We start from the raw sequence: 27,645 nt of genomic DNA, 5'->3' as shown, positions 1-27,645 counted from the left end.
GGGACAGAGGGTCCAGTGAGATGGAGGAACTGAGGGAAATACATGTTAGTAGGGAAGTTGTGTTAGGTAAATTGAAGGGATTAAAGGCAGATAAATCCCCAGGGCCAGATGGTCTGCATCCAGAGTGCTTAAAGAAGTAGCCCAAGAAATAGTGGATGCATTAGTGATAATTTTTCAAAACTCTTTAGATTCTGGACTAGTTCCTGAGGATTGGAGGGTGGCTAATGTAACCCCGCTTTTTAAAAACGGAGGGAGAGAGAAACCGGGGAATTATAGACCGGTTAGCCTAACATCGGTGGTGGGGAAAATGCTAGAGTCAGTTATCAAAGATCTGATAACAGCACATTTGGAAAGCGGTGAAATCATCGGACAAAGTCAGCATGGATTTGTGAAAGGAAAATCATGTCTGATGAATTTTTTGAGGATGTAACTAATAGAGTGGATAGGGGAGAACCAGTGGATGTGGTATATTTGGATTTTCAAAAGGCTTTTGACAAGGTCCCACACAGGAGTGTGCAAACTTAAAGCACATGGTATTGGGGGTAAGGTATTGATGTGGATAGAGAATTGGTTGGCAGACAGGAAGCAAAGAGTGGGAATAAACGGGACCTTTTTAGAATGGCAGGCAGTGACTAGTGGGGTACCGCAAGGCTCAGTGCTGGGACCCCAGTTGTTTACAATATATATTAATGACTTAGACGAGGGAATTAAATGCAGAATCTCCAAGTTTGCGAATGACACGAAGCTGGGCGGCAGTGTTAGCTGTGAGGAGGATGCAGGGTGACTTGGGTAGGTTAGGTGAGTGGGCAAATTCATGGCAGATGCAATTTAATGTGGATAAATGTGAGGTTATCCACTTTGGTGGCAAAAACAGGAAAACAGATTATTATTTGAATGGTGGCCGATTAGGAAAAGGGGAGGTGCAACGAGACCTGGGTGTCATTATACACCAGTCAATTGAAAGTGGGCATGCAGGTACAGCAGGTGGTGAAAAAGGCCAATGGTATGCTGGCATTCATAGCAAGAGGATTCGAGTACAGGAGCAGGGAGGTACTACTGCAGTTGTACAAGGCCTTGGTGAGACCACACCTGGAGTATTGTGTGCAGTTTTGGTCCCCTAATCTGAGGAAAGACATTCTTGCCATAGAGGGAGTACAAAGAAGGTTCACCAGATTGATTCCTGGGATGGCAGGACTTTCATATGATGAAAGACTGGATCGACTAGGCTTATATTCGTTGGAATTTAGAAGTTTGAGGGGGGATCTTATTGAAACGTATAAAATCCTAAAGGGATTGGATAGGCTAGATGCAGGAAGGTTGTTCCCGATGATGGGGAAGTCCAGAACGAAGGGTCACAGTTCTGAGGATAAAGGGGAAGCCTTTTAGAACTGAGATGAGGAAAAACTTCTTCACATAGAGAGTGGTGAATCTGTGGAATTCTCTGCCACAGGAAACAGTTGAGGCCAGTTCATTGGCTATATTTAAGAGGGAGTTAGATATGGCCCTTGTGGCTAAAGGGATCAGGGGGTATGGAGGGAAGGCTGGTACAGGGTTCTGAATTGGATGATCAGCCATAATCATACTGAATGGCAGTGCAGGCTCGAAGGGCTGAATGGCTTACTTCTGCACCTATTTTCTATGTTTCTGCCAAGATGCTGCCTCGATTCGAGAGCACGTCTTATGAGGACAGGTTGAGTGAATACTAGACTTTGTCTCTTTGGACTGAAGGAGGATGAGAGGTGGCTTGATAGAAGTGTAAAAGATAAGAGAAATAAATAGAATGGACACTCAGTACCTTTCTTCCCCCAGGTTGGAAATGGCTAATATGAGAAGCCATAATTTTAAGGTGATTGTAAGAAAGTATAGGCAGGATGCCAGAGGTAGTTTGTTTTTACAGAGAGTGATGGGTGCATGCAATGCACTGCCAGGGACAGTGATAGAGGGAGATACATTAGAAACATATGGGGGACTCTTAGGTAGGCACATTTATGAAAGAAAAATGGGATATGGAAAGGAAGTGTTACATTGATCTTGGAGTAGATTAAAAGATCAGTACAACGTCATGGGCCAAAAGGCATATAAAAGTACTGTATTGTTCTATGTTCTCTGTTCATATTTGTTACTTATACTAGAGATAAAGTTCTAGGTAAGTGTGATATATGTAACCCTGCAAATGAATAATAATAAATTACCTGCACAGAAGACAATGCATGATTCTGGGAACCTCTGAAGAATGGCTTCCAATTCTGTTCGTTTGTGATGTCAAACCGTGTACTCATAGGGCTACTATTCTTTTGAATATTAAACCAGATCTATAAGAATATATTTTCAAATTCATTATGGAATTTAATTTTTTCTATTATGTAATAATTAAAAGTATATTATGCAATAATCAGTACCTTAAGGATAAGATTTATCTTGCTTAAATCTTACAAATTTATAAAGGTAGATTAACTAGCTTTTCCATTGTTAAATTGTAGGAAAGAAAGGCAAAACAATTGTTTATTAAATCAAGAGAGGGCAATTGGGTTGGGCAATTGATATCACAGCAAATAATCACTCCTTGTTACACAATAATGTTTTAGAAGTAAAAAACTAGGCAATTCCTGATATAACCAGGTAATTTGAATGGCGAAGAACCAAGTATTTTGATTTTCTTTTCTGGTGTCCATTATCTTAATTGATGTATTAGTTTGAAATATTTATAAAATAATTAACATGGATAAAAATATTTTACTTCATTTATCTCAATTGTTTTCTCTTTATGCTGCTTTTCTAAAACTCTTTTCTGCAGAGATTTTCGCTGTCCATTTGTCCTCCACTTAATGTTCATTTTGGCTACTCTCAGTCGATACATACCATATATGTGCACAATTCCTACCGTCATTTGCAGGTGCAAAATACAGATGAAATTTCCAATGCTCACAGTTTAATTTGCAAATTATTATAAAAATAGAGTTGGCAAAGATTCCTTGTGCTTTTTATTTGATATTATTTTAAAAACTCACATTTTCATTATTGATCAAACAATCAGCACTTTGCAATGGACAAAAGGCATTAAATTGTTCGTAACACTCCCCAGTTTCTGGATTCCAAATCATGGTGTTCACTTTATCTTGAGTAAGCACATAAGCAGTTCCTCCCTTTAGATAGAACATTTGAGATTATGAGTCAGATTATCTTTTGAAACTATCTATACAACATCTAAAAATAAAACATAAATGCAAGACGTAAACAAATATGGGGACAAGAGGTTGAAAGTACGGAACTAAATTTGAAGAAACCCTACTGAAATGGACACTAATATTGAGAGTACTTAGCTAGACCAGATCTTGGCTCTGGTGCCTGGTTTTTAGAAAGGCCAAATAGAGAAATGACGTTCACTCTACCATCCCTCTGGTTCATCACCTAATTAGGAAGATATCCCATATACAAATGCCTGAAATAAACATAATTATTATAGTTGATGAGTGGACTACAAATAACCTGTAAACTACTAAACTATTCCAGATTGCGTATCCAGATTGGGTGTTCCTTCGGTACCAACTCTCTTTGGGCTCTTCCACTTACAGATGCTCGTAATGACTCAGATTTCCCTCACCTTCCCTCATCTCCCTAATTCTTCCCTTTGACTTTGCTCACAGTTTCCCTCCTGAAAACCCTTAACTCTTATCTAATGGTTGTGCTTGCCTATTTGAGAAGTAAGCCACAATGACAATGAAGCGGGAGATTCTGCATGCTAATACCAGAGTGCTATCCTAGAGGAATGAAGCAAGATGAAACATCTTTTAAGGAAGTCATAATTGGTATATCATAAACTTCTTGTGCAGTTATAGCCTTCAATATAACAGCACTTCTACATAACTAGAAAATAGGCAGAAATCAGAATCCACTCAAGGAGATAATGGCCTTTAAAAACAGTCACTGGGTGAACAGAAGCACCTGATATTCATGAAGAGTTCAGGAATCTGAGGTAGATCCTGAAGTGAATTATCAATACAGTCCATGAGTGTTTGAACTTCGCAGAAGCCAACAATGCTGGAAAATCCCTGTGTCAGCTCTATTTCAATTTCTGGACTAAAAAACAATTATGTAACTTGAGCAGCATATGCAAAATGCTGGAAGGACTCAGCAGGTCAGGCAGGAATAAACAGCCAGCACTTCAGACTGAGACCCTTCATCAAAGAAAGGGGGAAGAATAAGGTGGGGGAAGGAGAAGAACCACAAGCTGGTAAGTGATAGATGAAACCAGGTGAAGGAGAGGGTGGAAAGGGGAGAAGCTGAGAGGTGATAGGAGGAAGAGGTAAAGTACTGAAGAAGGAGGAATCTGATAGGTGAATAAAATAACATAATACTTCTGAGCAATGGTTATCCCAGTAATGCTGCAGTACAGCAACTGTGTGACATGGCAGAGATAATGAACAGTGCCTGGTCTGATTCAGAGATTAAGAGATTGAATATGCAATGACCTGGACCTGGGAAATCCAGATATTTATCCTCCATAGGTGCTTCTTTTTGGGAGCTCTCAATAGAAATATAATTCCCAGTAGTTCCCTTAGGATTCTAGATCATGCACGCATCTTCTTCTGTGTCTTTCAACAACAACACCTTTAGAACAACACAAGCACATTTTGCAACTAATTTCCAAGGTCAAAAATGGAATTAGAATTCAATGGAAACATTATTAGTAAAGCAGAACATGTTTTATAACATGCCGACAGCCACAACAGTATTGTGAAACAAGCTGAAAAAAATTCAGGTGAGGATATGAGTGACCCATTAAATTAAATATGTGAAATAACAATGTTATGAAAATCTAGATCAGTCAATTCAACCTACAACCTAAGGACCTAACATAAATCTAATTAAATTTCCAATGAAGGCCCTAAGTCATCAAAGGGAAGAATTAGGGAGATGAGGGAGGGTGAGGGATATCTGAATCATCATGAGTGAACATGAGTAAGTGGAAGAGCCCAAAGATAGTTGGTACAGAAGGAACACCCAATCTGGATATGCAGTATGGAACAGTTTAGTAGTTTTCAGGTTATTTGTAGTCCACTCATCAACTATAATAACCATGTTTATTTTACTGACAAAAGCCTTGGGCAACATCTCAAGGATCCTGTAATATTCCTCTATGCTATGGCAACTCTACTCTCAAGTATGCTTCTGAAAGATATTATTGAAATCACCATTGCCAATGTGTTGCTTCCAAGAAAGAGCATAAAAGCTACATGACAGCCTTACATAGGAATAATTAGAATGTGCTGACTCAATGTGATCTCCAAGCACCACGCCTTTCTCTGCGATAGTTTCTTGAAATTGAAGGCTGCATTTAATTTTGACTGGCTGATTGATGGTGTGATGGCAGACAGCTCAGTCCATCGCCTTTATTCATTCAAAAGGATTTCTAAAGAACTTCAGCTCTTGTCCAATCTAGAAGTGAAGTGATGGTCAAAGGAATGAACATTGCTCAATTAGTTGAAAGAGGCCTAATGGGAAACGTAAACACAAAATACCCTGCAGATGCTGGGGTCAAAGTAACACTCACAACACGCTGGAGGAACTCAGCAGGTCCGGCAGCATCCGTGGAAATGATCAGTCAACGTTTCGGGCCGGAACCCTTCGTCAGGACTGAAGAAGGAAGGAGCAGAGGCCCTATAAAGAAGGTGGGGGGAGGGTGGGAAGGAGAAGGCTGGTCAGTTCCAGGCGAAAAACCAGTAAGGGGAAAGATAAAGGGGTGGGGGAGGGGAAGCAGGGAGGTGATAGGCCGGAAAGGTGAAGAAGGAATAGAGGAAAACACAATGGGTAGTAGAAGGAGGCGGAACTATGAGGGAGGTAGTAGGCAGCTGGGGGAGGTTCTGCTTCCTTCTACTACCTATTGTGCTTTCTTCTATTCCTTCTTCACCTTTCCTGCCTATCACCTCCCTGCTTCTCCTCCCCCACCCCTTTATCTTTCCCCTTACTGGTTTTTCGCCTGGAACTGACCAGCCTTCTCCTTCCCACCCTCCCCCCACCCCCCACTTTCTTTATAGGGCCTCTGCCCCTTCCCTCTTCAGTCCTGACGAAGGGCTCCGGCCCGAAACGTTGACTGATTGTTTCCACGGATGCTGCCCGACCTGCTGAGTTCCTCCAACATGTTGTGAGTGTGGCCTAATGGGAAATACTGATTCCTTAAATAGCTCAATGCTTAATCACAAAAATACATAGGATGACTTAAAGATAGAGGCAAGAACTTTGTGCTATATTGGTCTTCCATTTCACCATCGAATTGTATGCTTAGGCTTGGAAGCCACACACATAGGTAGTGATGACAATGCATGAAAGTTCCACGCTGTAAAAGTGCATCTGCACAAGTGTCAATTACTGGGAAATTCTTGGTTACATTTCTGGAATGATGTAAAATTACCTAGAAATGGCCATAATTGTATTTCATTCTAGAAAATATTGATTATTCAATCACTTTATGCAGAAAATAAAAGCAATTAAGAAATGTCGAATCCAGTATAGCAAACTTGCAAATTTTGCAAGTCTAAAACATATGGCCATTTGAAAAACAATGCTGTAAATTTTTAGTCTTGGCAACATTGACAGCACTTCACAATTGGACCAAATGGACCAAATATGCAGAAGTAAGCACAACCCCAAAATTTTGAAACATGTTTGTATGTCCTCCCTGTGACCACGTGAGTTTATTCCAGGTGCTCCAGTTTCCTTCCACAGTCCAAAGAGATACTGACTGGTAGATTAATTGGTTATTGGAAATTTTCCCATGATTAAGCTAGGATTAAATTGGGGGATTGCTGGGCAGCGTGGCTCAAAGGGCCAGAAGGGTAACTCAGTGCTGAATGCCAATTAATAAATAAATAAAATTCTCCCTCTCTCATAAAGTTTGCAAATATTCCAAGTACTCTATACTGCACATATACTCAAAGTCAAAATAAGATTTATTAGCAAACGGCGTTATTATCTAACTGGCTGCATCACCATCTAGTATGGTGGGGGTTGACTCCTGCACAGGGTCAAAGTAAGCTGCAGAGACTTGTAAAATTAGTCAGCTCCATCACGGGCACCAGCCTCCACAGTATCCAGGACATCTTCAAGGAGCAATGCCTCAAAAAGGAGACATCCATCATTAAGTTTTTATCCTTTCACTATTAGTATGCATTGCATTGTATTGCTGCAGCAAAGTTTACAAATGTCACAACATATGCCAGTGATATTAAACCTGATTCTGAATCTGATATATAGTTTGTTATACTACTTAGAAATGTGTCTTCTTGAAGACTTTTACAGGAAAATAAAGAAATATAATAGGATTTATGAAAAACTATATATAAACAAAGATTGACAAAGTACCAATGTGTAAAAGAACACAACTATTGCAAGTAAAAAAAAATACTTAAGACATGAATTATAATTATTCCTTGAAAGTAAGTCTGTGTGGATTGTAGAATCAGTTCAGACTTCTAGGGAGAGAAGTTACCCATGCCGGTTCAGGAGTCTGATAGTTGTAGGGTATTAACTTCCTGAACCTGGTGCATGGCATCTAAGGTTTCTGTACCTCCTACTCAATGGTTTTAGCTGGAAAAGAGCTTGGCCTGGACGGCAGGGGTCTTTGATGATAGATGCTGCTTCCTTGAGGCTGAGCTCTATTTAAATATGCTCAACGGTGGAGAGGTTGGACTGGGCTGTATCCACTACTTTCTGTAGACTTTTCCATTCCTGTGCATTGGTGTTCCCATAGTGGGCTGTGATACAACCAGTCAGGATACTGTCCACTCTGCAGCTACAGAAGTTTGTTGAAATTTTTGTTGATATGTCAAAACTACGCTGACTTCTAAGAAAGTAGAAACATTGTCGTGCCTTCTTTCTGATGGCACCTACATAGCAGTCCCAGCACAGATCCTCTGATATGACAATATCAAGAAATTTTAAACCTACTGACCCTCTCCACCTCTGATCTCTTAATGAGGGCTACTTCATGGATCTCCTGCTTCTTCCTCCTGTAGTCAATAATCAGCTTTTTGATGTTGCTGACATTGACTGAGAGGTTCTTGTTGTGGCACCACTCAACCAAACTTTCACTCTCCCTCCTAAATGCTGATTCATCATCTCTTTTGAGTTGGCCAACAACAGTGGTGCTATCAGCAAATGTAAACACTGAATTGGAGTTATACTTAGACACAAAATCGTAGGTATAAAGTGAGCAAAGCAAGTGCTAAGTACACACCTGTGTTGATGGTGAGTGTGGGGGAGATGTTGTTCCCAATGCACACTGACTATGGTCTTCAAGTGAGGAAATTGAGGATCCAGTTGCACAGGGAGGTATTGAAGCCCAGGTCTTGAACCTAGTGATGAATTTCAAGGGGATGATAGTGTTGAGTGCTGAGCTGCGGTCAATGAAGTGCATCCTGGTGTATGCATCTTAAATGTTCAAGTGTTTCAGTGATGAATGAAGGACAATGAAATAGAATCTGCTTTTGACCTGTTGTGACAGAAGGCAAATTGGAGTGGATCTAGGTCTCTCCTCTGCCGGGTGTTGCGTAGGGAATGAAATTGGAATCTCTTCGGAAATAGGCATTCTAGAATTGCATGACGTGTTTGGATAAGGCTGATTTCCTGGCACTATTTGTATTGAGGGAAACCCTAACACTAATCAGTCATCTGCCCCTTTCCTTGATCAACACTTCTCTCATGATCACTCTTACTTTCCTGTTTGCTTCTCCAAATTGTTCTTCCTTTTCTAATCAACAACATCAAAACCGCATCTCTTGTTCTTTGGTACTACATCTAACTATGTACATTCTTAATCAAAATTCTAAACCTCTTTCTCAATAGTACCTGGGACTGCCCATAAGGTGACCAATTCTCTTAAATCCCATTTCACTGAAGCATGAGCCCAAAATGATTGGCATCAAAGGTCTCTCTATTCAACTGTGATTAGATCAAGACAAAATTAATTTCATGTCCAAGAAAACCCACTGCAATTGTAGGCTACAGAGATGTAAAGGAGTTACCCCAATTACAACCCATATCTCAAATAAAAGCATCTGTGAATGCTTTCTGACCTATTGAGTGTTTCCAAAATTTTCTGTTGTTTCATATTTTTCTGCATCAACATCTCCTTTGATGTTCACAAACCATGCCTCTTTGCCTTTGAACAAATTATTCAATGTTTTTGTCTTCCCTTCCCTTACTCCCCCCATATCCATTTGTTTAATCCTCCATCCACATGACTTATAGGTTTCCCAACAATGTTTTGCCTTAATCTTTTAAATTCACTGCAAGGGTCAGCAAATTAATGTCATCATTCAATCCCAGGCCAATAGTTTCAGCATTAAGAATCTAGATGTCCTGATGCAGCTACATTGGCAGGCCATATTGTTTGCATACCTGACACCAGACATCTGAAACAGATACTGTGCCTCAAACTCTGTTGTGGAAGGAAAAAAAAACAGGCAAAAAGAGAAAAACGTTGCAAGGTTGTGCTCAAAACTTCCTTGAAAAAATGCAACATCGCCATGGATTTCGAGGAACCTTTGGCCTAGGTCTGCTCAAAGCAGAGAAATATTTGGGATGATATTGAGAAACTAAAAATCATATATTGTGAGTACATAGAAAAGAAAGACAGCTCAGAAATGTATCAGATTTGTCACCACTGATATAAGACATGAAATGCATTGCTTTGTGGCAGCAGTAAGTGCAAAACGTAAAATTACTATAAATTACAACATAAATAAATATTGCAAATGCAAGGAATAATGATGTAGTAATCATGGATTCATGGACTATTCAGAAATCTGATAGCAAAGAGGAAGAATGTGTTTCTGAATTGTTAAGTGAGAGTCTTCAGGATTCTGTACCCATGGTGGAGATGGCTGAACCTACAGCCCTCTGCAGCCTCCAGTCCTGTATATTGGAGGCTCCATACCAGTCTGCGATGCACCGTCAAAATGCTCTCCACACATATCTGTAGAAATCTTGAAGTCTGCTAATTTTGTTCCTACGTTCACCCATCAATCCTCATTCCTTTGCCATTACTTTCAAACAAGTATTATTTTTAAAACTATAGATTAAATTTACATGGAGATTGTCTATGTGCCCTTTTACTTCTTTGTCTTCCTAGTTGTAACTTTTCATCACATTGAATATAAGAATTTCCATGTAAATAGCAAACACATAGATTGCAGAACGATAAATCATTATAAACGTTAAACTTACTTCAAGAATTGAGGTTCCTAAAAGTACAAAAGCATTCACTTTCATGTACAAGAAATAGTTACAAAGAAGGACAGCATGATCCTCTTTACTTCCAAGTACCAGATTAAGAAATTGCTGAAGAAAAATAATATGAATTGGGGCATTAATCAGCAATCCTCAAGTAAGCTTCATTCATATAGATATCACCAATGTAACTTAATATATGTATAGTCACATTCCAATGAAAGATGATCATGAATGAATTGCAAAGATGCTTATCATGGCTATTGGGTTAGAGTTATATAGCAGGGAAACAGACCCTCTGACTCAACTTGCCTGTGCCAACTAAGATATCCATTTAACTAGTCCCATTTGCCTGTCCTATCTTTATCTGATTTAAACTCCATTTGCCTTTCCTTGGCCCACTTACCCAGCTGACCAAGATCCTGCTGTAATTTCTGATAACTTTCTTCAGTGTTAATGGGAAAACTCATTTCTCACAGCTTATATGGGAAAACATTAATAGACTATCACTGTTAATCATCTTGTAAACTATCACATCTATTAACCTATCTCAGAGGTGTTAATAATGTAAATGACCAATTTACAATACTTCTTGAAGTATATCATAATCTCCAGTGACCCACTTACCTGTGATGTCAGCCAAATATTGTATCCATCTGAAAATTCTAGGTTATCTGTAAAGTATGGAATCAAGGACACAAATCTAGCTATAAGATTCTAAAATGGAAAAATATATACTAATTACTTGTATTTTGATTCAATTGTACATTTAAAATAGACAAGATCATTTACTTTAAAAACTTCCAAATGATTGCTATGGTTTCACTAATTTAAATACTTAATATATTCTCACAGTAAAATTCAGCTGGAACAATAGCAGACAAGAAACCTGAAAGTAATTTCTGTATGTTTGAGTAACCAAGATCAGTACTCCGCATAATTATAATATTACTTTTAGCTTTCATGTCTCAATAGCAAGCATGTTGTGCAGCAGTAAAGTTGAATGACAAAATGACTTATAAAGAACAAATTTAAAGATGGCATTAGGGAACTTACGTAAAGAGGTGACAAGTCTGAAATGAATCTAGGATAATTTAAGGTAAAAACCTGGTTTAACAAACCAAATGATATTTTGTGGAACGTAGTGGGAAGCTGAGATGAAAGCATTTTCCTTGTCAACAGAAGAAAGAAAAATTATGCTTTTCTTATGAGTGTGCTGCTGGTGACAGAGCTGCATGGGGGGAGGGGTGGTGCAGGGTTGTGATTAATTTCATGCATATTAAGGCTTAAACCTATGTTTGAATGACTTAACCTTGTCAGGAAATGTGAATGCATTTGCAGATTCACTTTCATTTTATCTTGCACACTTTTCCATATTTGAAATATCACTTCAAGTGTACTCCATCAACTATCTTCTCAGAACCCCAAGCTTGAGAATCACCGTTAATTTACTTTATCTGAATTGTCTTGATGTTCTAATTTATCCAACTATTGGCATTACTCACCCAAATAATCACTATTAGCAAATCTCCTCTGCCTTCTCATGATGTCCCCATCATAGAACATGTTTCTGGTTTCAAAGGACATAACTCCAGAAATAATTGCAAACCTGTGCTTCACTAGGCAACTGGATTTCATCTGCTGCTTCACAATTTGTAAGTGAACATGACCGGATATTGGTGCCAGGAACAATGTAAGGAGTTCAGGTCAGAGGTCATGACTTCAAGCTTTGCTCAGTTGTGCACCTAGGGTGCAAAACTGAATCACTGAGGGACCACAGAAAATATATAATATAATGTGATGTTTGTCATAATGGTAAAGGCAATGATAAAGGCAGCCTCAAAAACTTGTGTCACGTGTAATTGTGTGAATGTCACAAACGAACAAAGTGAATATCTCTGTGGCACTTCATTCATAACTATTTAACCAATCTGTCTGAGGGATGACCACAGCCTTTGAATTTTTGCATATATGCTTTCTTAAGCAGAATGACAAATACCTTTTCCACGACCTAGTAAAGCATCACAGATATGCACGGGTACATGTACATATACAAGCAGAACTGTATTTAGTAGAACATTCCCTTCTGCATTTGAAATCTTTGTCACCAGAAGTAATCCCTTTCCATTTGTATTAGCTACGAAAGCTTCTATTTCATCTTTCTAAAGCTATTGGCTCTTCTTGTCAAAGTCTCCAACAATTTCCCTATTGAGTAAGTGAGTTTCACTTTACAGAAACAAGAGGAATTCTGCAGATGCTGGAAATTCAAGCAACACACATCAAAGTTGCTGGTGAACGCAGCAGGCCAGGCAGTATCTCTAGGAAGAGGTACAGTCGACGTTTCAGGCCGAGACCCTTCATCAGGACTAACTGAAGGAAGAGTTAGTAAGAGATTAGAAAGTGGGAGGGGGAGGGGGAGATCCAAAATGATAGGAGAAGACAGGAGGGGGAGGGATGGAGCCAAGAGCTGGACAGGTGATTGGCAAAGGGGATATGAGAGGATCATGGGACGGGAGGTCCGGGAAGAAAGACAAGGGGGGGGAACGGGACCCAGAGGATGGGCAAGAGGTATATTCAGAGGGATAGAGGGAGAAAAAGGAGAGTGAGAGAAAGAAAGTGTGTAAAAAATAAATAACAGATGGGGTATGAGGGGGAGGTGGAGCATTAGCGGAAGTTAGAGAAGTCAATGTTCATGCCATCAGGTTGGAAGCTACCCAGACGGAATATAAGGTGTTGTTTCCTCCAACCTGAGTGTGGCTTCATCTTTACAGTAGAGGAGGCAGTGGATGGACATGTCAGAATGGGAATGGGATGTGGAATTAAAATGTGTGGCCACTGGGAGATCCTGCTTTCTCTAGCGGACAGAGCGTAGGTGTTCAGCAAAACGGTCTCCCAGTCCGGTCTCCTCCCTTACCACCATTCAGGGCCCCAGACAGTCCTTCCAGGTGAGGCGACACTTCACCTGTGAGTTGGCTGGGGTGATATACTGCGTCCGGTGCTCCCTTCCTCCCTTACCACCATTCAGGGCCCCAGACAGTCCTTCCAGGTGAGGCGACACTTCACCTGTGAATCGGCTGGGGTGGTGTACTGCGTCCAGTGCTCCCGATGTGGCCTTCTATATATTGGCGAGACCCAACGCAGACCGGGAGACCGTTTTGCTGAACCCCTATGCTCTGTCTGCCAGAGAAAACAGGATCTCCCAGTGGCCACATATTTTAATTCCACATCCCATTCCCATTCTGACACGTCCATCCATGGCCTCCTCTACTGTAAAGATGAAGCCACACTCAGGTTGGAGGAAACAACACCTTATATTCCGTCTGGGTAGCCTCCAACCTGATGGCACGAACATTGACTTCTCTAACTTCCGCTAATACCCCACTTCCCCCTCGTACCCCATCCGTTATTTATTTTTATACACACTTTCTTTCTCTCACTCTCCTTTTTCTCCCTCTGTCCCTCTGACTATACCCCTTGCCCATCCTCTGGGTTTCCCCCTCCCCATCCTTTTCCTTCTCCCTGGGCCTCCTGTCCCATGATCCTCTCATATCCCCTTTGCCAATCACCTGTCCAGCTCTTGGCTCCATCCCTCCCCCTCCTGTCTTCTCCTATCATTTTGGATATCCCCCTCCCCCTCCCACTTTCTAATCCCTTACTAACTCTTCCTTCAGTTAGTCCTGACAAAGGGTCTCGGCCCGAAACGTCGACCATACCTCTTCCTAGAGATGCTGCCTGGCCTGCTGCGTTCACCAGCAACTTTGATGTGTGTTGCTTCACTTTACAGAACTTTTTCTTCTTCTTGTAAAGTTTCATAGCAGTCGGCAGATCTAAATAAAGCTCATTACCACCACCTGCTGAGCTAGACTGTAGAGCCAAGAGACAGGAAGTATACCCACAAAATTCCCTCCCTAAAAGAAACCTCAAATAATATCAATAAGTCTAAAGCTTTTCAGAAAGTCAAATATGCATTTACTGTATATACAGTACATTAGGATGGCAGTGATATCCTAACAAGCTTCCCTTGTTAAACTGTGTCTGTCCCAAAGATCTCAATTTAGAAATTAGTGTTTCCTTTGCACCTCATAGGAACTGTATACAAACAATATATTATATGCTGCACCATTTCTTGAGAAGTGCACTTCCTACAAATGCCCATATCATGCATATTAATTCTGAATGAGTAATTATTCAAGCTAGTATGTCCAATGCATAAACATGCAAGTATAACTTCTTTCCTCCTTTTATACCCATTTCCTAGCTGAGTTCTCACCATACTCTGAATTTTATATAAATGTCATCCATTCTTTTCCTTATCCCAATTTTGTTGCCACAGTGATTGAACAGACCTTTTCAAATATGGCTTTCATCTCCGCTTTATTCAAAGGCAACACTACATTTATATCCTTAATTTTAAGTGTTTGCTTGGCAAGAATGTCTGCCATCTTGTTTCCTCAACTCCAACATGGGCGGGAACCCATGTGAAATGTATACCTCAGGCCTAGACTCTGCAGCTTCAACAGATGTTGTCCAATCTCAAAAAGAATGTCTGGCCTACAGTTTGAAATATCTGCTTAAATAGATGTCAAGACCAAGAATATATCAGAGCACAGAAGTACATAATCAAGGCAATCTTCTTCAACCTATTCCAAGGCTAAAGTGACAGCAACCATCTCAGGTGTGAATACTGATACTTTCTCTGAGAACCTTTTCCTAATAGTCACCTGAAACTTTGAAATATAAACAGAAACAGCTGAATAACCTGTCACTAGACCTTTTGAATCATCTATGTAGATATGCAAGAATCCATAATATCTGCCTTGCGTAATTTCCTGAACTTCCTGTGCCATTGATAAACAATCAGTCCTCATCCTGATTTTTTCTCTGAAGGCTGAAATCAACAGCAGGCAAAGAGAAAAATCTTGGAGGAGTGACAGAATGGGTATGCTGGGACCATAATCCACATTAAACAACCCAAGATTTTGTGTCCATTTATTTCCCATCCACCCAAAACTGATGACCTTACAATTACTGTGCTCCCAACACTCTACTACTGTTGCCAGTATTGAATGACCAACTTTAAACTAAATTATTTTTAACTTGGTTCATGGATACATCTAGAGGCACTCCAGAGATTACTCCTTAAAGCCACTGTCATTCAATATAATTCCTTGATGTTACTGTCCTTCCTCTCACAGCTTTTAACCCCAAAATTTTCTCATATTGTTTACTACCTTTACAAAATACTAAGTGTGCCCCATCTCCTAAAGGTTTTGCGCCCACATCTCCTACTGCTATTTTCAAATCCTTAGATAATCTATTTGTATTGATATCAGAAACAGGTCCACATTCAAAACTCACCAAAACTTTACACTCTTCCTTCCTTCTGCTATTCAAATCCTGTCTACTGCCTTCATCACTGGATGATAAGCCACTACAACCCTAAACCTGCCACTTATTTTTTCCATTTCCTAGAAACCTGCCATTTGCTTTCCTCCGTACAACTCCTATCACCCAATACCACCATCTATTCACTACCTCTGTCTTCTCCGTCACTTCCTGCCATCTCTATGCCCCCTTCCTGCCTGAGAGAAAACCCCCAACAGCAGGTTCAGTCCTTTGTTCCAAACCCAAATCAACAGCTCAGAATCCCCTGAGCCAGCTAGCTACCCTACTTTACAAAACTTAGGAGCAGAGAGCATAAAAGATGTGAGTCTCGGGATTTACGTTTGAGTTTTACTTTACTTTAGAGCAAATTAAATAAGGTACTATAAGATATCTAATTATCTAATGATCAACAGCCAATAAAAAGAGAGTTGGGTTAAGTAAAGTGGCTATTGTGAGAAGGAGCTAGCATAGGAAGTCAAGAGTTTGAGGTCTGGGTACTTCAAGTGAGTGCAGGAACTCTAAAAAGGCAAGCCTTTTGGATTGGCTATAGAAGGGTGCTTTATCCAATAAAAATGAGATAAGATTAACCAGCTATTCGGAGCAGAAATGGTAGGCTGGGAGGTTGAGGTTATGGTGAAGGCCTCTAGGTAAGAGCAGGTAAAGTTTTATTTTTGCTGTTCATCTTCAGTACTTGACTCATTGTAGGCACAATATGAGTTAAGGCAGTGGAATGTTCCTCCTGCAAGATGTGTGAAGTGCACCCAGGTGTGGCTCTTGACATTGGAGGTAAAAAAAACATGTTTGAATTTGATATTCTCGGGAGTGCTGAGAACCTCGTAGATGAAACTTTTACTGAGGTGGTCAAAATCAAGGTACATGCTTCATATAGATGGTGACCACCAGGAAAAGTAAGATGAGTAGGCAGTCATTGCAGAGTTCTCCTGCAGTGATTCCCCTCAATAAGTCACTGGTGAGTCGACATTTAAAGTACTATGTACACTCCCACATTCCAAAGATGTATGGGTTGGTAGGTGAAGTGATCACGTGGGTGTAATTAGGTGATGCAAGCTCTTTGGGCCAGAAGGGCTTGTTACTGTGCTGTATCCCCAAATAAAATAATTAAAAACAATTTAATTAGGTTATTGTAATTTAACTGTGGTATGGCAATTTATTTAGAATAAGGCAGCAAAATATAAAATACTTCAATGCCCTTATAAATCTGTTGTTTTGCTTTACTGGGCACACTTTATCTGTGTTACTTGGTACCCATATTTGAACAAATGTTGGTATCAAATAATGTCATTGAGAATATTCAGATTTTCTGAGGACATTAAAACATGCCAGCATGAAGGATGTGGGAGCCAGTGTTTCAGCTGAGAGTAATAGGATAAGACCTAAAACTTGTTGATCTCTTCTGGTATTACACATCTGAGTTGTAGGGAAAGAGTTGGTTGGGGTGACAGAGCCTAGGTTATTTTGCCTAGAATGGTGGACAGCTTCTTTTTAGCATTGTCTGCACATTGTGTTACAACATAGAACATAGAACATAGAATAGTACAGCACAGTACAGGCCCTTCGGCCCACAATGTTGTGCCGAACCTCAAACCCTGCCTCCCATATAAGCCCCCACCTTAAATTCCTCCATATACCTGTCTAGTAGTCTCTTAAACTTCACTAGTGTATCTGCCTCCACCACTGACTCAGGCAGTCCATTCCACGCACCAAACCACTCTCTGAGTAAAAAACCTTCCTCTAATATCCCCCTTGAATTTCCCACCCCTTACCTTAAAGCTGTGTCCTCTTGTATTGAGCAGTGGTGCCCTGGGGAAGAGGCACTGGCTATCCACTCTATCTATTCCTCTTATTGTCTTGTACACCTCTATCATGTCTCCTCTCATCCTCCTTCTCTCCAAAGAGTAAAGCCCTAGCTCCCTTAATCTCTGATCATAATGCATACTTTCAAAACCAGGCAGCATCCTAGTAAATCTCCTCTGTACCTTTTCCAATGCTTCCACATCCTTCCTATAGTGAGGTGACTAGAACTGGACACAGTACTCCAAGTGTGGCCTAACCAGTGTTTTATAGAGCTGCATCATTACCTCGCGACTCCTAAACTCTATCCCTCGACTTATGAAAGCTAACACCCTATAAGCTTTCTTAACTACCTTATCCACCTGTGAGGCAACTTTCAGGGATCTGTGGACATGTACCCCGAGATCCCTCTGCTCCTCCACACTACCAAGTATCCTGCCATTTACTTTGTACTCTGCCTTGGAGTTTGTCCTTCCAAAGTGTACAACTTTGCACTTCTCCAGGTTGAATTCCATCTGCCACTTCTCAGCCCACTCCTGCATCCTATCAATGTCTCTCTGCAATCTTTGACAATCCTCTACACTATCTACAACACCACCAACCTTTGTGTCGTCTGCAAACTTGCCAACCCACCCTTCTACCCCTACTTCCAGGTCGTTAATAAAAATCATGAAAAGTGGAGGTCCCAGAACAGATCCTTGTGGGACATCACTAATCACAATCCTCTAATCTGAATGTACTCCCTCCACCACCACCCTCTGCCTTCTGCAGGCAAGCCAATTCTGAAACCACCTGGCCAAACTTCCCTGGATCCCATGCCTTCTAACTTTCTGAATAAGCCTACCGTGTGGAACCTTGTCAAATGCCTTACTAAAATCTGTATAGATCACATCCACTGCACTACCCTCATCTATATGCCTGGTCACCTCCTCAAAAAACTCTATCAGGCTTGTTAGACACGATCTGCCCTTCACAAAGCCATGCTGACTGTCCCTGATCAGATCATGATTCTCTAAATGCCTATAGATCCTATCTCTAAGAATCTTAGCTTCAATTGTTGGCTTCATAGTTAAATAATTAAATATAACATACAAAGGTTGCCTCTGAATTTTCTGGAAATACATCAAGCAGTTCTCGGGGTGGACAAAGTGGCTTGATATATCTTGTAACAATGCCAACTCTGCATTCACTGTCAATAACATTGACAACAACTCTTCTCTTTGGGAAGTAATTATAAATTTCCTTTTGAAAGGTCTGTGCCATGTACAAAATCTCCTCATCTTCCATTGTATCTAACTAAAAAAGCAAAGAAAATACCGTTAAATCTCCCTATAAAAAGCTACATTATTGGTTCAATGTATCAAGTGGTAGATATTTTCTAAATAGATTACTAACCTGCCATAGAGGGGGTTGTTTATTTTCCTAAAGGAAAGGATTACAAATTTAGAAAAAAATATAGTTGTATGGTAAGATACACCTAAATTGCCCCAATCTATTCAGTTATTAATGATTATTTTATTATTGGTTATTGTTTTTAATGATTGATGAACTGAATAATAATTATTTCTAATCAATTGCAACGAAATACAGACTTACATTGTCTGAACATAAAACCTGAGGGTCCAGAGTGATAAAAATTGTTAAGAGGGAACTTTCTGCAAGTCCGAATTCATAAAATTGCTCACAAGAGCCTGCCTCTATTTTCTTCCATGTGTATCCTAGTAACATTACTGGGGTGTCTAGTCTGAAAGTTCCGCTGACCTAAGTAGACATCACCAAAAAAGAAAGACATTTTCAAAATGACATCAATATAGACCATGGCTACTTTATAATGATTCAACTATAACGAATACCTTTGATTGTTCCAGAATAGTACGAAAAGGGATAGAAATGGATCCTAGCCAATTCCTGATATATGGTTTAATTCCGCATGCCTCAGGGCAGTCATTCTATGATGAAAGATTTTAATTAAATTATTTATTTACTATAAGTATTAAAATATCTAAACAAATAGTTCATGCAGTATGGATCTGACTTTCCAGAAATCACAAAACATGGATAATCTTTTCCCAATTCAATGTTGTTATCCTTTTTCACAGGACGATATCAAAATGAAATTAAATTGAAGATTGATTATGCACTTGTAATGCCACTGTGACACTGTAATTTCCTTTGGGGTCAATAAAGCATCTATCTATTTATATTACCCTTGTGCAAAATCATCAATGTACGTTATTTCAGAATTTGTTTTTTTTTGTGGAATTGGTACACAAATTACAAACGAAATGGAGCTCATTCATAAATTATTGCTCAAGCATACTTGCATATTATTAAGTGAACAATCTGCCATGAATCAACCCAGCCATGTCATGTTTCTATTTTTTTTAAATGATGTCATATATTTAAGAGTTGTAACATGGTGCAGTTAGATTCAAACAATTGAAGAATGACTTATCATAAAATGCAAGGACTTTAAAATGTTTGAGGATGATACCAGAGTTAAAAGGTTAGGGTTGAGAAAATATTGCGTAGAAAACAGGATACTAGGACATGATCTCATAGAGGTCTCTTAAATTATTTGACAGGGTTACTAGCAGATGCCCGCATGTGTAGCAGAATCAAAAGCTAGCAGCTATAACTAAAAAGTGTTGAGCATTCAGACTGCATTTTTGATCACCATTTTCTTCTCTGTGAAAGTTACATGAAATACGAGAAACGTAATTGCAAAGTTCACAGAAAAGCATTGACTTTTTTCCCTGTTACTTTTAGTACAGTATTACCTGTAGATATGTCATAAGCCCTCTGTTACATTGTAGCTCCTTTGGTGCATGCTATAATGCAAGCAATGTTCTTTCAGTTACAGCAACCACTGCCCATCTGCTATGCCATCATTAATGTAAACCCTGAATGAATTTACACCTCAATGATGAGGCAGAGGGGTTTGAGGGATTTGTCGTTAGCCAGCGTAAAATAGAGACCATAGGTTGCATGTTTTTTGTTCATGAGGGCTAGTGTGAAATACTCCTAGTGTGAAAGAGGTTCTGCCTAATACAAGTAATTGCCCATTCAGGGCAAAGATGAGAGGCTCCCTAAAGGCAGTAAATGCTTGAAATGCAAGCGACCTCAGGAGAATTATTGCTGAGTATGTTCAAGACAAATTGATAACTTTTCCATATGGGATAAGGGATTAGTGGAGAGAAGTAGAGCTAAAGTAAATGATTAGAACTTCGAACACAGAACAGCACAGCACAGCACAGAGACAGGACCTTTGGCCCACAATGTGCTGAACAAAACTTATGGAACAGCATTGTAGCATACAGATTTGATTCCTCCGCCTGTTTTTATGTTCACATTAGTTTATTGAAGGTGGCAGCACAGATTAAGAAAGTATTTTAGCAATTGGAATCCTGAGTTTTATCATTAGGAGGGAAGAATAGGTGCAGAGAAGTCATGGTGAACCTTAGTTCAACCATATGTGAAGTATCATGTTCCGTTCTGAATTCCATATGTTGGGAAAGATGTGTATTCTTTGGAGAGTGCAGAGGAGAGAATTAAGAAAATGGATGAAAGATTGTTGTTCTGTTGGTAAACTGGAGAAACTAAAGTTGTTCTCAATGGAACAAAGTCCGTTGCAAGGCCATTTGATAGGAGTATCATCAAAGGTATGCACAGAATAAATAGCAAAAAAATTATTCCCAAATGGTAGGGGGTAAAGTACTAGGGAATAGAGAATGAAAGTGATTGGCAAAAGAAGTACAAATAACATGAGGAATTTTTTTTAAACCAGGGTCCTAGTTCCTACACTGTCTTGAAACTCAGCAGGGACTTGGTCCCCAAGCACTCACGGAATTTAGGAGCATCCTGATTCCAATGCACCCTTAAACTTGCAGGGTTTACTGGGAAATGTTATATAATACCATGTAACATGTTTTTAAAAAATAAAAGTATTTTAGAGTATTAAGAGGAATAACATCCAATAGCCTAGAAAACCTGATACCCTGACCACACAATGTGTGCTAACGTACTTGATTTTTAAAATTTTACTGCAAAGTAAATTACCTCTGGAGTTGCAACAATTAAGTTATCAAATACATTAATTAATATTTTGTCCTCCATCTTGCATAATGCTGTACTGTTATAATCTCCATTGGGCGATCTATAATAAAAGAAGTTTGGAATTTTCTCAAAAATTAAGACACAATCAACATTTTTCTAAATTTGTTGCATTAAAATTGTAGTAATTAACCATTCTTATCATGGAATTTTGTTGTAACTCTGGTGATTCTTTTATATTGCAAATAATTGTTTGGGAAGAAATATATTTTCTTAAGACAAGCATGAATTGGAGACAATCATTATTTTTACTAACTCCTTATATTGTAAGGAATCTCATCAAGGATAATCTTTACTTAATCTTTGAAAGATAAATTGCAATCAATGCAATCATAATTTGAAAATAGAGACATCTCTACAATATGAATTTTGGAAACTGCTGTGCACATGAATTTCAGCTTATTCTATAAAGGTTTTGATCTAGTCTTCAACATTAATAAGAAATTTTGAATTCAAAGTACAATTGCCTCAAATTAAAAGGTAAAGAAAAAGCATGTTTTCTGTAAACACAAAATACTCTGCAGATGCTGGGGTCAAAGCAACACTCACAACACGCTGAAGGAACTCAGCAGGTCGGGCAGCATCCGTGGAAACGATCAGTCCTGACGAAGGGTTCTGGCCCGAAACGTTGACTGATCATTTCCAAGGATGCTGCACGACCTGCTGAGTTCCTCCAGCGTGTTGCATGTATTCTGTATGCAGCTATTCAATAACCTGTGAATTCTCAAATGATTACTGAAAAAATATGCAGATTTAATTATTATGTCACCTACATTATTTAGAATATATGATTTTACATAAATTACTTGAAATTCATTTCGAGTTTTTCATTCCAACATGGCTGGGATCCATCGGCAATACTTGTCTGATACATTGATTGCTGGAAGGTAACTTGCACAAAAGGTTGCACTTGGATCTATACAAGATTAAAATACATTTTATGTTCATCTATCTACATTATTCCCTCCAAGCAGAAATGCAACAATTTTATTTTTCAAATCATAGCTGTTGTAAAAAGAATTTAGTATCTAGGTGGGTAGGAAAGATAGTAACTAATTTCAAGGAAATAAAGGCAGATAGATGGACAGAGCCAATAGGAGAGAGAGAGAGATGTTTGACGGTGAGAAAAGCAAAGTGTTAACTTTTGGAAGGAAGAATGAGGAGAGGATACAATTTGAAAAGGGTTGATGAGTGGTGCATACATTTGTGCTATAGAAGATAGAGATGGATTTAGATAAAAAGGAACCATTTCCATTGGCAAAAGGGTCAAGAAGCAGTGCCATAAAATAAATGTGTTTGGTAAAAGAATTAAAAATGACATTAGGAACATTTTTTCTATGCAATATGTTGTCCGTATCTGGTCAGCACTACCACAGATACTAGAGATACCAGATTTAGTAGTAAGCAAGCACGCTTATCTGTATAGCACTTTTCAAACACAAGGCAATTTAAAGTGATTTACATAGAACAAGATATAAAAATCAAACATCAAATTTCAGACAATATATAAGAGAATAAAATTACACAAAAATAGATATTATCTTCTTATATGACTGTAAAATAGCCACTTTTCCTTTACTGTTGATGGCAAAGCAAGGCAATTTGTCCAAGAAATTATAATAGAGCACAAACAATAACACAGGTCCAGAGTAAGGGTGAAGAGATTTAGAGAGGAGATAAAGAATTTTTACAACCCTGATAGTGTGTGGTTGATGGAAACAGATATTTAAGAAGTAGCTACAGATGTACTTGAATTGTTAAAACATAGACCGCTACAGATCAAGTGCTAACAATTGTAATTAGTTAGATGTGATAATTGATAGTCAGCATAGGCATGATAGGCAGAAGGGCCTGTTTATGAGTGGGAGCCTACACAGCTCTATATGCATCCATTAAACAATTATTTTATGTAAAGAAGTATTTTCATTAGAGATTTTACTGATGGCCTTCTGTTCCAATACATTACTCAGCCAATGTGTAACGATTTTAGTCATCTGTATTTGGTAAATGCAGATATTCTATACCTAATGCACAACAACACTGTTGAAGTAGTATAACATAATTGATTTCTACCTTTCTGATTTGGGAAAAATAGCTATGAAATTATCATTTTGTTAAATTCTGTTATAAATTTAGCTGCAAAATATTTGGCATGTATTGACATTGTTAAAATGCACAGAAGGGCTATATATTCCTCTATAGATGATTTCACAAGAAAATTATATAACATTTCACTAATATTGCTTTGCTACCTGGCTAAAAGAATCCTCTTGACCTTCAGTCTTCCTATAATGCATATTGCTCGTCATGCCAGACACAGGAGATGTTAAGCCAAATAGTGGCTGTGTCCTAAGGATATAAGTTGTCCATAATTTATAATGATTACTTACAACTAGGAAAATGAAAATATCCAGGAACACATCCAGCAACAAAAAGGTCCAGAAATTCTATTAAATTGTATAATGTTTTACATCCTATCTTCCCTATCAATCATCCACCTTTCCCATCCCAAAACCCATCAGCAAATTCCTCCAGAATTCCACTCTGCAATACTAGGAGATTGCAGGCATATGGACTTTAAGAAATAGAGAAGCTTTACCAATTTAAGTCTGAAATTTTTTAAAAAATCAACTACTCCCTGACTCATGCTTTACTCCCATTTAACTGCAACCCTATCATTAATACTGTACAGTCGATATAGCTCCTTTGTCATAGCCAAAGCTTTACAAAAGAAACTCCCATATTTAGTGGAAGTAACTTCTTTCACAGGATCTTTTGTGCATAAAATTCATTCCTGTCAATGAAATAGGTGTTATTGAGTTTTGAAATTGCCTTTGCTAATCGTGGAGAAGTAGTTGGGGAACTTTAGCCAGTAGATGAGAAACAGCATTCTTCTGTCTTTCCATAGTACAAATTGTTATCTAAATTCCATCCTCCCTGCATTAACTACCTGTCTTATGGTGGCAGCCCCTTAATTTTTTGACCTATTGATTTCAAAGCACTTGCAGCACTAATCTTTACACCCCTTAATATAGCTGTGGTAAGAAACAGAGCATTAAAACTGAGCGCTGTAGGCTTTGAGTCTCTCCAAACACATAGATTTAAGGAGAAGTATTTTTATCCACCAACTTAGACGCCTTAAAATAAACTGAGTGAACGGTTAGAAAATCATGCCATGAAAAGGAATGCAGAAGGATAGATTACTATCATTGTCAATTGATCTGCTGATCAAGCACATAGGAAAGGGGCCTGTTTAAGGTATTAGGAACTGCTGGCTAGAAAATACTGAGCCTTGCACATGCTTCCACATACAAGTAACTGCAATAAACTTTGTTTTATTACTGCTAGCATCCAGTTTACAATCACTTTCTCATGTAAAATTGCACACATTATTACAGCACATACTACATTAATATCCCAATAACTAGGCACTTGCTAGTGTTACTAAATGAGGCAGTAGTGGACCTAATCATGCTAACCTTGGTCAAGATCAAGATTCACAACTCTTCTAGAAGTATGTCTAAATTATTGTAGTGAAATGGCTGCAAGGGATATTTAGCTGGGCAAGTATACCAACTTGATGAACATCATGGATGAGGTGAAAAGATGCAGAGAAGTCCAGGCAAACATGTGGAAGGCTTAGAAGATCCTACAAGACATATATGTAGGGTAATCACTCTGCATAAAACTGGTGCATGTGCTCTGAGAACATTATTTTATTTGTATTCCGAGAAGACTACCAATTTCTAAATTAGAGGCCCTTTGAAAGGAAAAGGGTAGTAAATTGGAAAATCAGTTCAGTGATGAGCCTTTTGACTTTAATAACCATAGCAACATAATACTATAGTAGAAAGAATAAAATGAAGCATTATTTCTTACAAAGCTTCACAAGGTTTTATACGTTTCATACCTGGCAATACATTTCCTCATTGGTATGTTGTATGCTCCAATTACATTCATAAACAGTTTAACATCTCCATCAGACAAAGTCTGGGCAGGTATTTTCTTTCTCTCCTTACGCTGAGGCCTCAGTGTTTTTCGAGGTGAAATCAATTCAAACAAGGCAATGCTTATTTGGCTTTGATATAATAGTCAATAATAATAAGTTATTCAGTTATATTATCTATCAATTCCAATAAATAAAATAATACAAAAGATTAATTTTGATGATTTTTATTTCCCAGTAGTCAGGTCTGGCCACTGTCTGCTGATCTTCTGTTGCCCCCCTTCCTTCCCCATCTGCTTCCTTCCCTCAAATAGCCACAAACTTGTAGTCACGTTTTCAGCAAGAAATCATAACTCATGATGAACCAAAATTGACATGAGTCAACTGAATCCTGGTCCCAAGATGCTTTGTGGAGGTGGTGTCAATGCTGAACTTCAAATGGAAATCCTGAACTATTTGTTAATATATGCACAAACTATACTTCCTCATCCATGATATGTGATAATGCAACATAGTTACATGTCATCACAAAGGGTTCCAGTGCTGCTGGATCTGCCCTTTAGAGGCATTTGAATGTGTAAACATCAGGGGATGTGGATAACTCCAACTTTTCCTCCATCAAAGCATCTTTATTGTACTTCTGGTTAGATATCAAACTTTCTTAAGTTCATGGTCTTACAGCATTAGCACAGGAGGATGACACAATCAATAGACAAATTTGGATCAACCAAAATGTCATAGGTGTGAACTCGGATTATAAAATAAACAGATATCAGGGAAGATTTTTGGGAGCAATTCTCAGTTATGGACAAAAGTGTTCCACATTCTGAGTAATAGCAAAGGTGAGTTCTGTCACCTAAGGATCAGATAAAGTTTGAGGAGAGATAACACTGGACAACAAATTGTTTTGAAGTGTTGCTTCCTCAGAATTTTTCTTTTTGATTTATGTTAGACAACCTGAGGCTGAAAACAAATATAATTTCAGAATACTTGTATCATGATGGAATTTAGAGAAACAAGAAATTTAACTTTTCTTGAATTTAATTGTATAATGGCAGATGCTTTGCAATATTTCAACTAAGCTAAAATGCTTTGTTGATGATTTCTGTTTGTACTCAGTGTCTGAAGTTTCTTGTTTAAATGTCCAACAATAATCAGCCAACACTGATGGATTCCAGTTGCTCTGATACTGTTTCTCCATGACCGCAATGTCCTGGTGAAACCTTTCACCATGCTCAACACTGGCAGTAACAAGCTTTGCAGGGAAGAGGTCTAAATGAGAATGCAGAAAATGAATCTTCAGTAACATGTTGCACTTCATGGTTTTGCATGCTTGAAGCATGTTGTCAACCACCTGCACACAGTTTGGTGCTCTGTAGTTGCCAAGAAAATGTTCAACAACATCCTTGAATGCCTTCCATAGAATTTTCTCCAGTATCACTAGAAGTTTTTCGAATTGCCTGTCATTGATATCCTGTTTGATTTGTGGACCACAAAAAAGCCTCCCTTATATTTGGCATCAGTTAGTCTGACTTGAATTATGAATTTAAATAGTAAATATAGACATGTTTTAAAATTGTGTGTGATAAGGAAATTTCATTGTGATTTTTATCATCAGCAGCCCAAAATCAATAATACACCCAAAAGTATTCAGGAAGTAAAATCTTTGTTGTCCAGTGTAGTAGTTCAATTTAAAGAATTGCTTGCAAGGGAACTAAAAACAGAAATGACCACTCATGAAGGCCAAAAAAGAGTATGTGTGTACATGTATGCCATAGGTTACAGTTAACCATTAAAGCTGCAAAAGAACAGAATACAGAGACCAGTTTAGAGAATGGCAGTGTGCAGTATTTTTAATTTCATATAACAGATAATGTAATAATATTGCTAGTGTTTCTTATATACTATGTGTGTCTTATTTTTAGAAAACTTTTTAAAGGAGGAAGTAAATTAAGCTAAAATTATTTCAGCTGATATTCCGTGGCTAAACAAGTATATTAATTAGCTCACCTTATGGTACTAATACTTTCACATTCAACAACAACATCTGGCAGTGTAAACTGATGCTTGACCTTCAATAGTCTTTTCATCACAGAAGCTTTCACCTTCCAGACAACATGTTAAAAAATCATGTACAAAAACTGTTTTGTCTGAAATATTTT

General features: G+C 38.6%; 1 protein-coding gene across 1 annotated transcript in view; it reads right to left on the bottom strand.

Annotated features, from left to right (window-relative positions):
• Positions 1–27,645, bottom strand: part of LOC134359133 (protein CC2D2B-like) — a 139,454-nt gene that overhangs the window by 17,840 nt on the left and 93,969 nt on the right. Inside the window, exons 21-30 of the mRNA XM_063072098.1 lie at positions 27,494–27,588; positions 25,448–25,615; positions 23,790–23,886; positions 22,344–22,453; positions 21,484–21,580; positions 18,517–18,720; positions 10,855–10,944; positions 10,225–10,338; positions 3,009–3,143; positions 2,193–2,312 (exon numbers count right to left, since the gene is read on the bottom strand). Of these exons, the coding sequence (XP_062928168.1) occupies positions 2,193–2,312; positions 3,009–3,143; positions 10,225–10,338; positions 10,855–10,944; positions 18,517–18,720; positions 21,484–21,580; positions 22,344–22,453; positions 23,790–23,886; positions 25,448–25,615; positions 27,494–27,588 (1,230 nt within the window). The remainder of the gene's footprint in view (positions 1–2,192; positions 2,313–3,008; positions 3,144–10,224; positions 10,339–10,854; positions 10,945–18,516; positions 18,721–21,483; positions 21,581–22,343; positions 22,454–23,789; positions 23,887–25,447; positions 25,616–27,493; positions 27,589–27,645) is intronic.

This window comes from Mobula hypostoma, chromosome 19 (assembly GCF_963921235.1).
Source record: "Mobula hypostoma chromosome 19, sMobHyp1.1, whole genome shotgun sequence".
Classification (NCBI taxonomy): domain Eukaryota; kingdom Metazoa; phylum Chordata; class Chondrichthyes; order Myliobatiformes; family Myliobatidae; genus Mobula; species Mobula hypostoma.
Note: the sequence above shows the minus strand (reverse complement) of the source record. Positions and strands in the feature narration are given on the sequence as shown.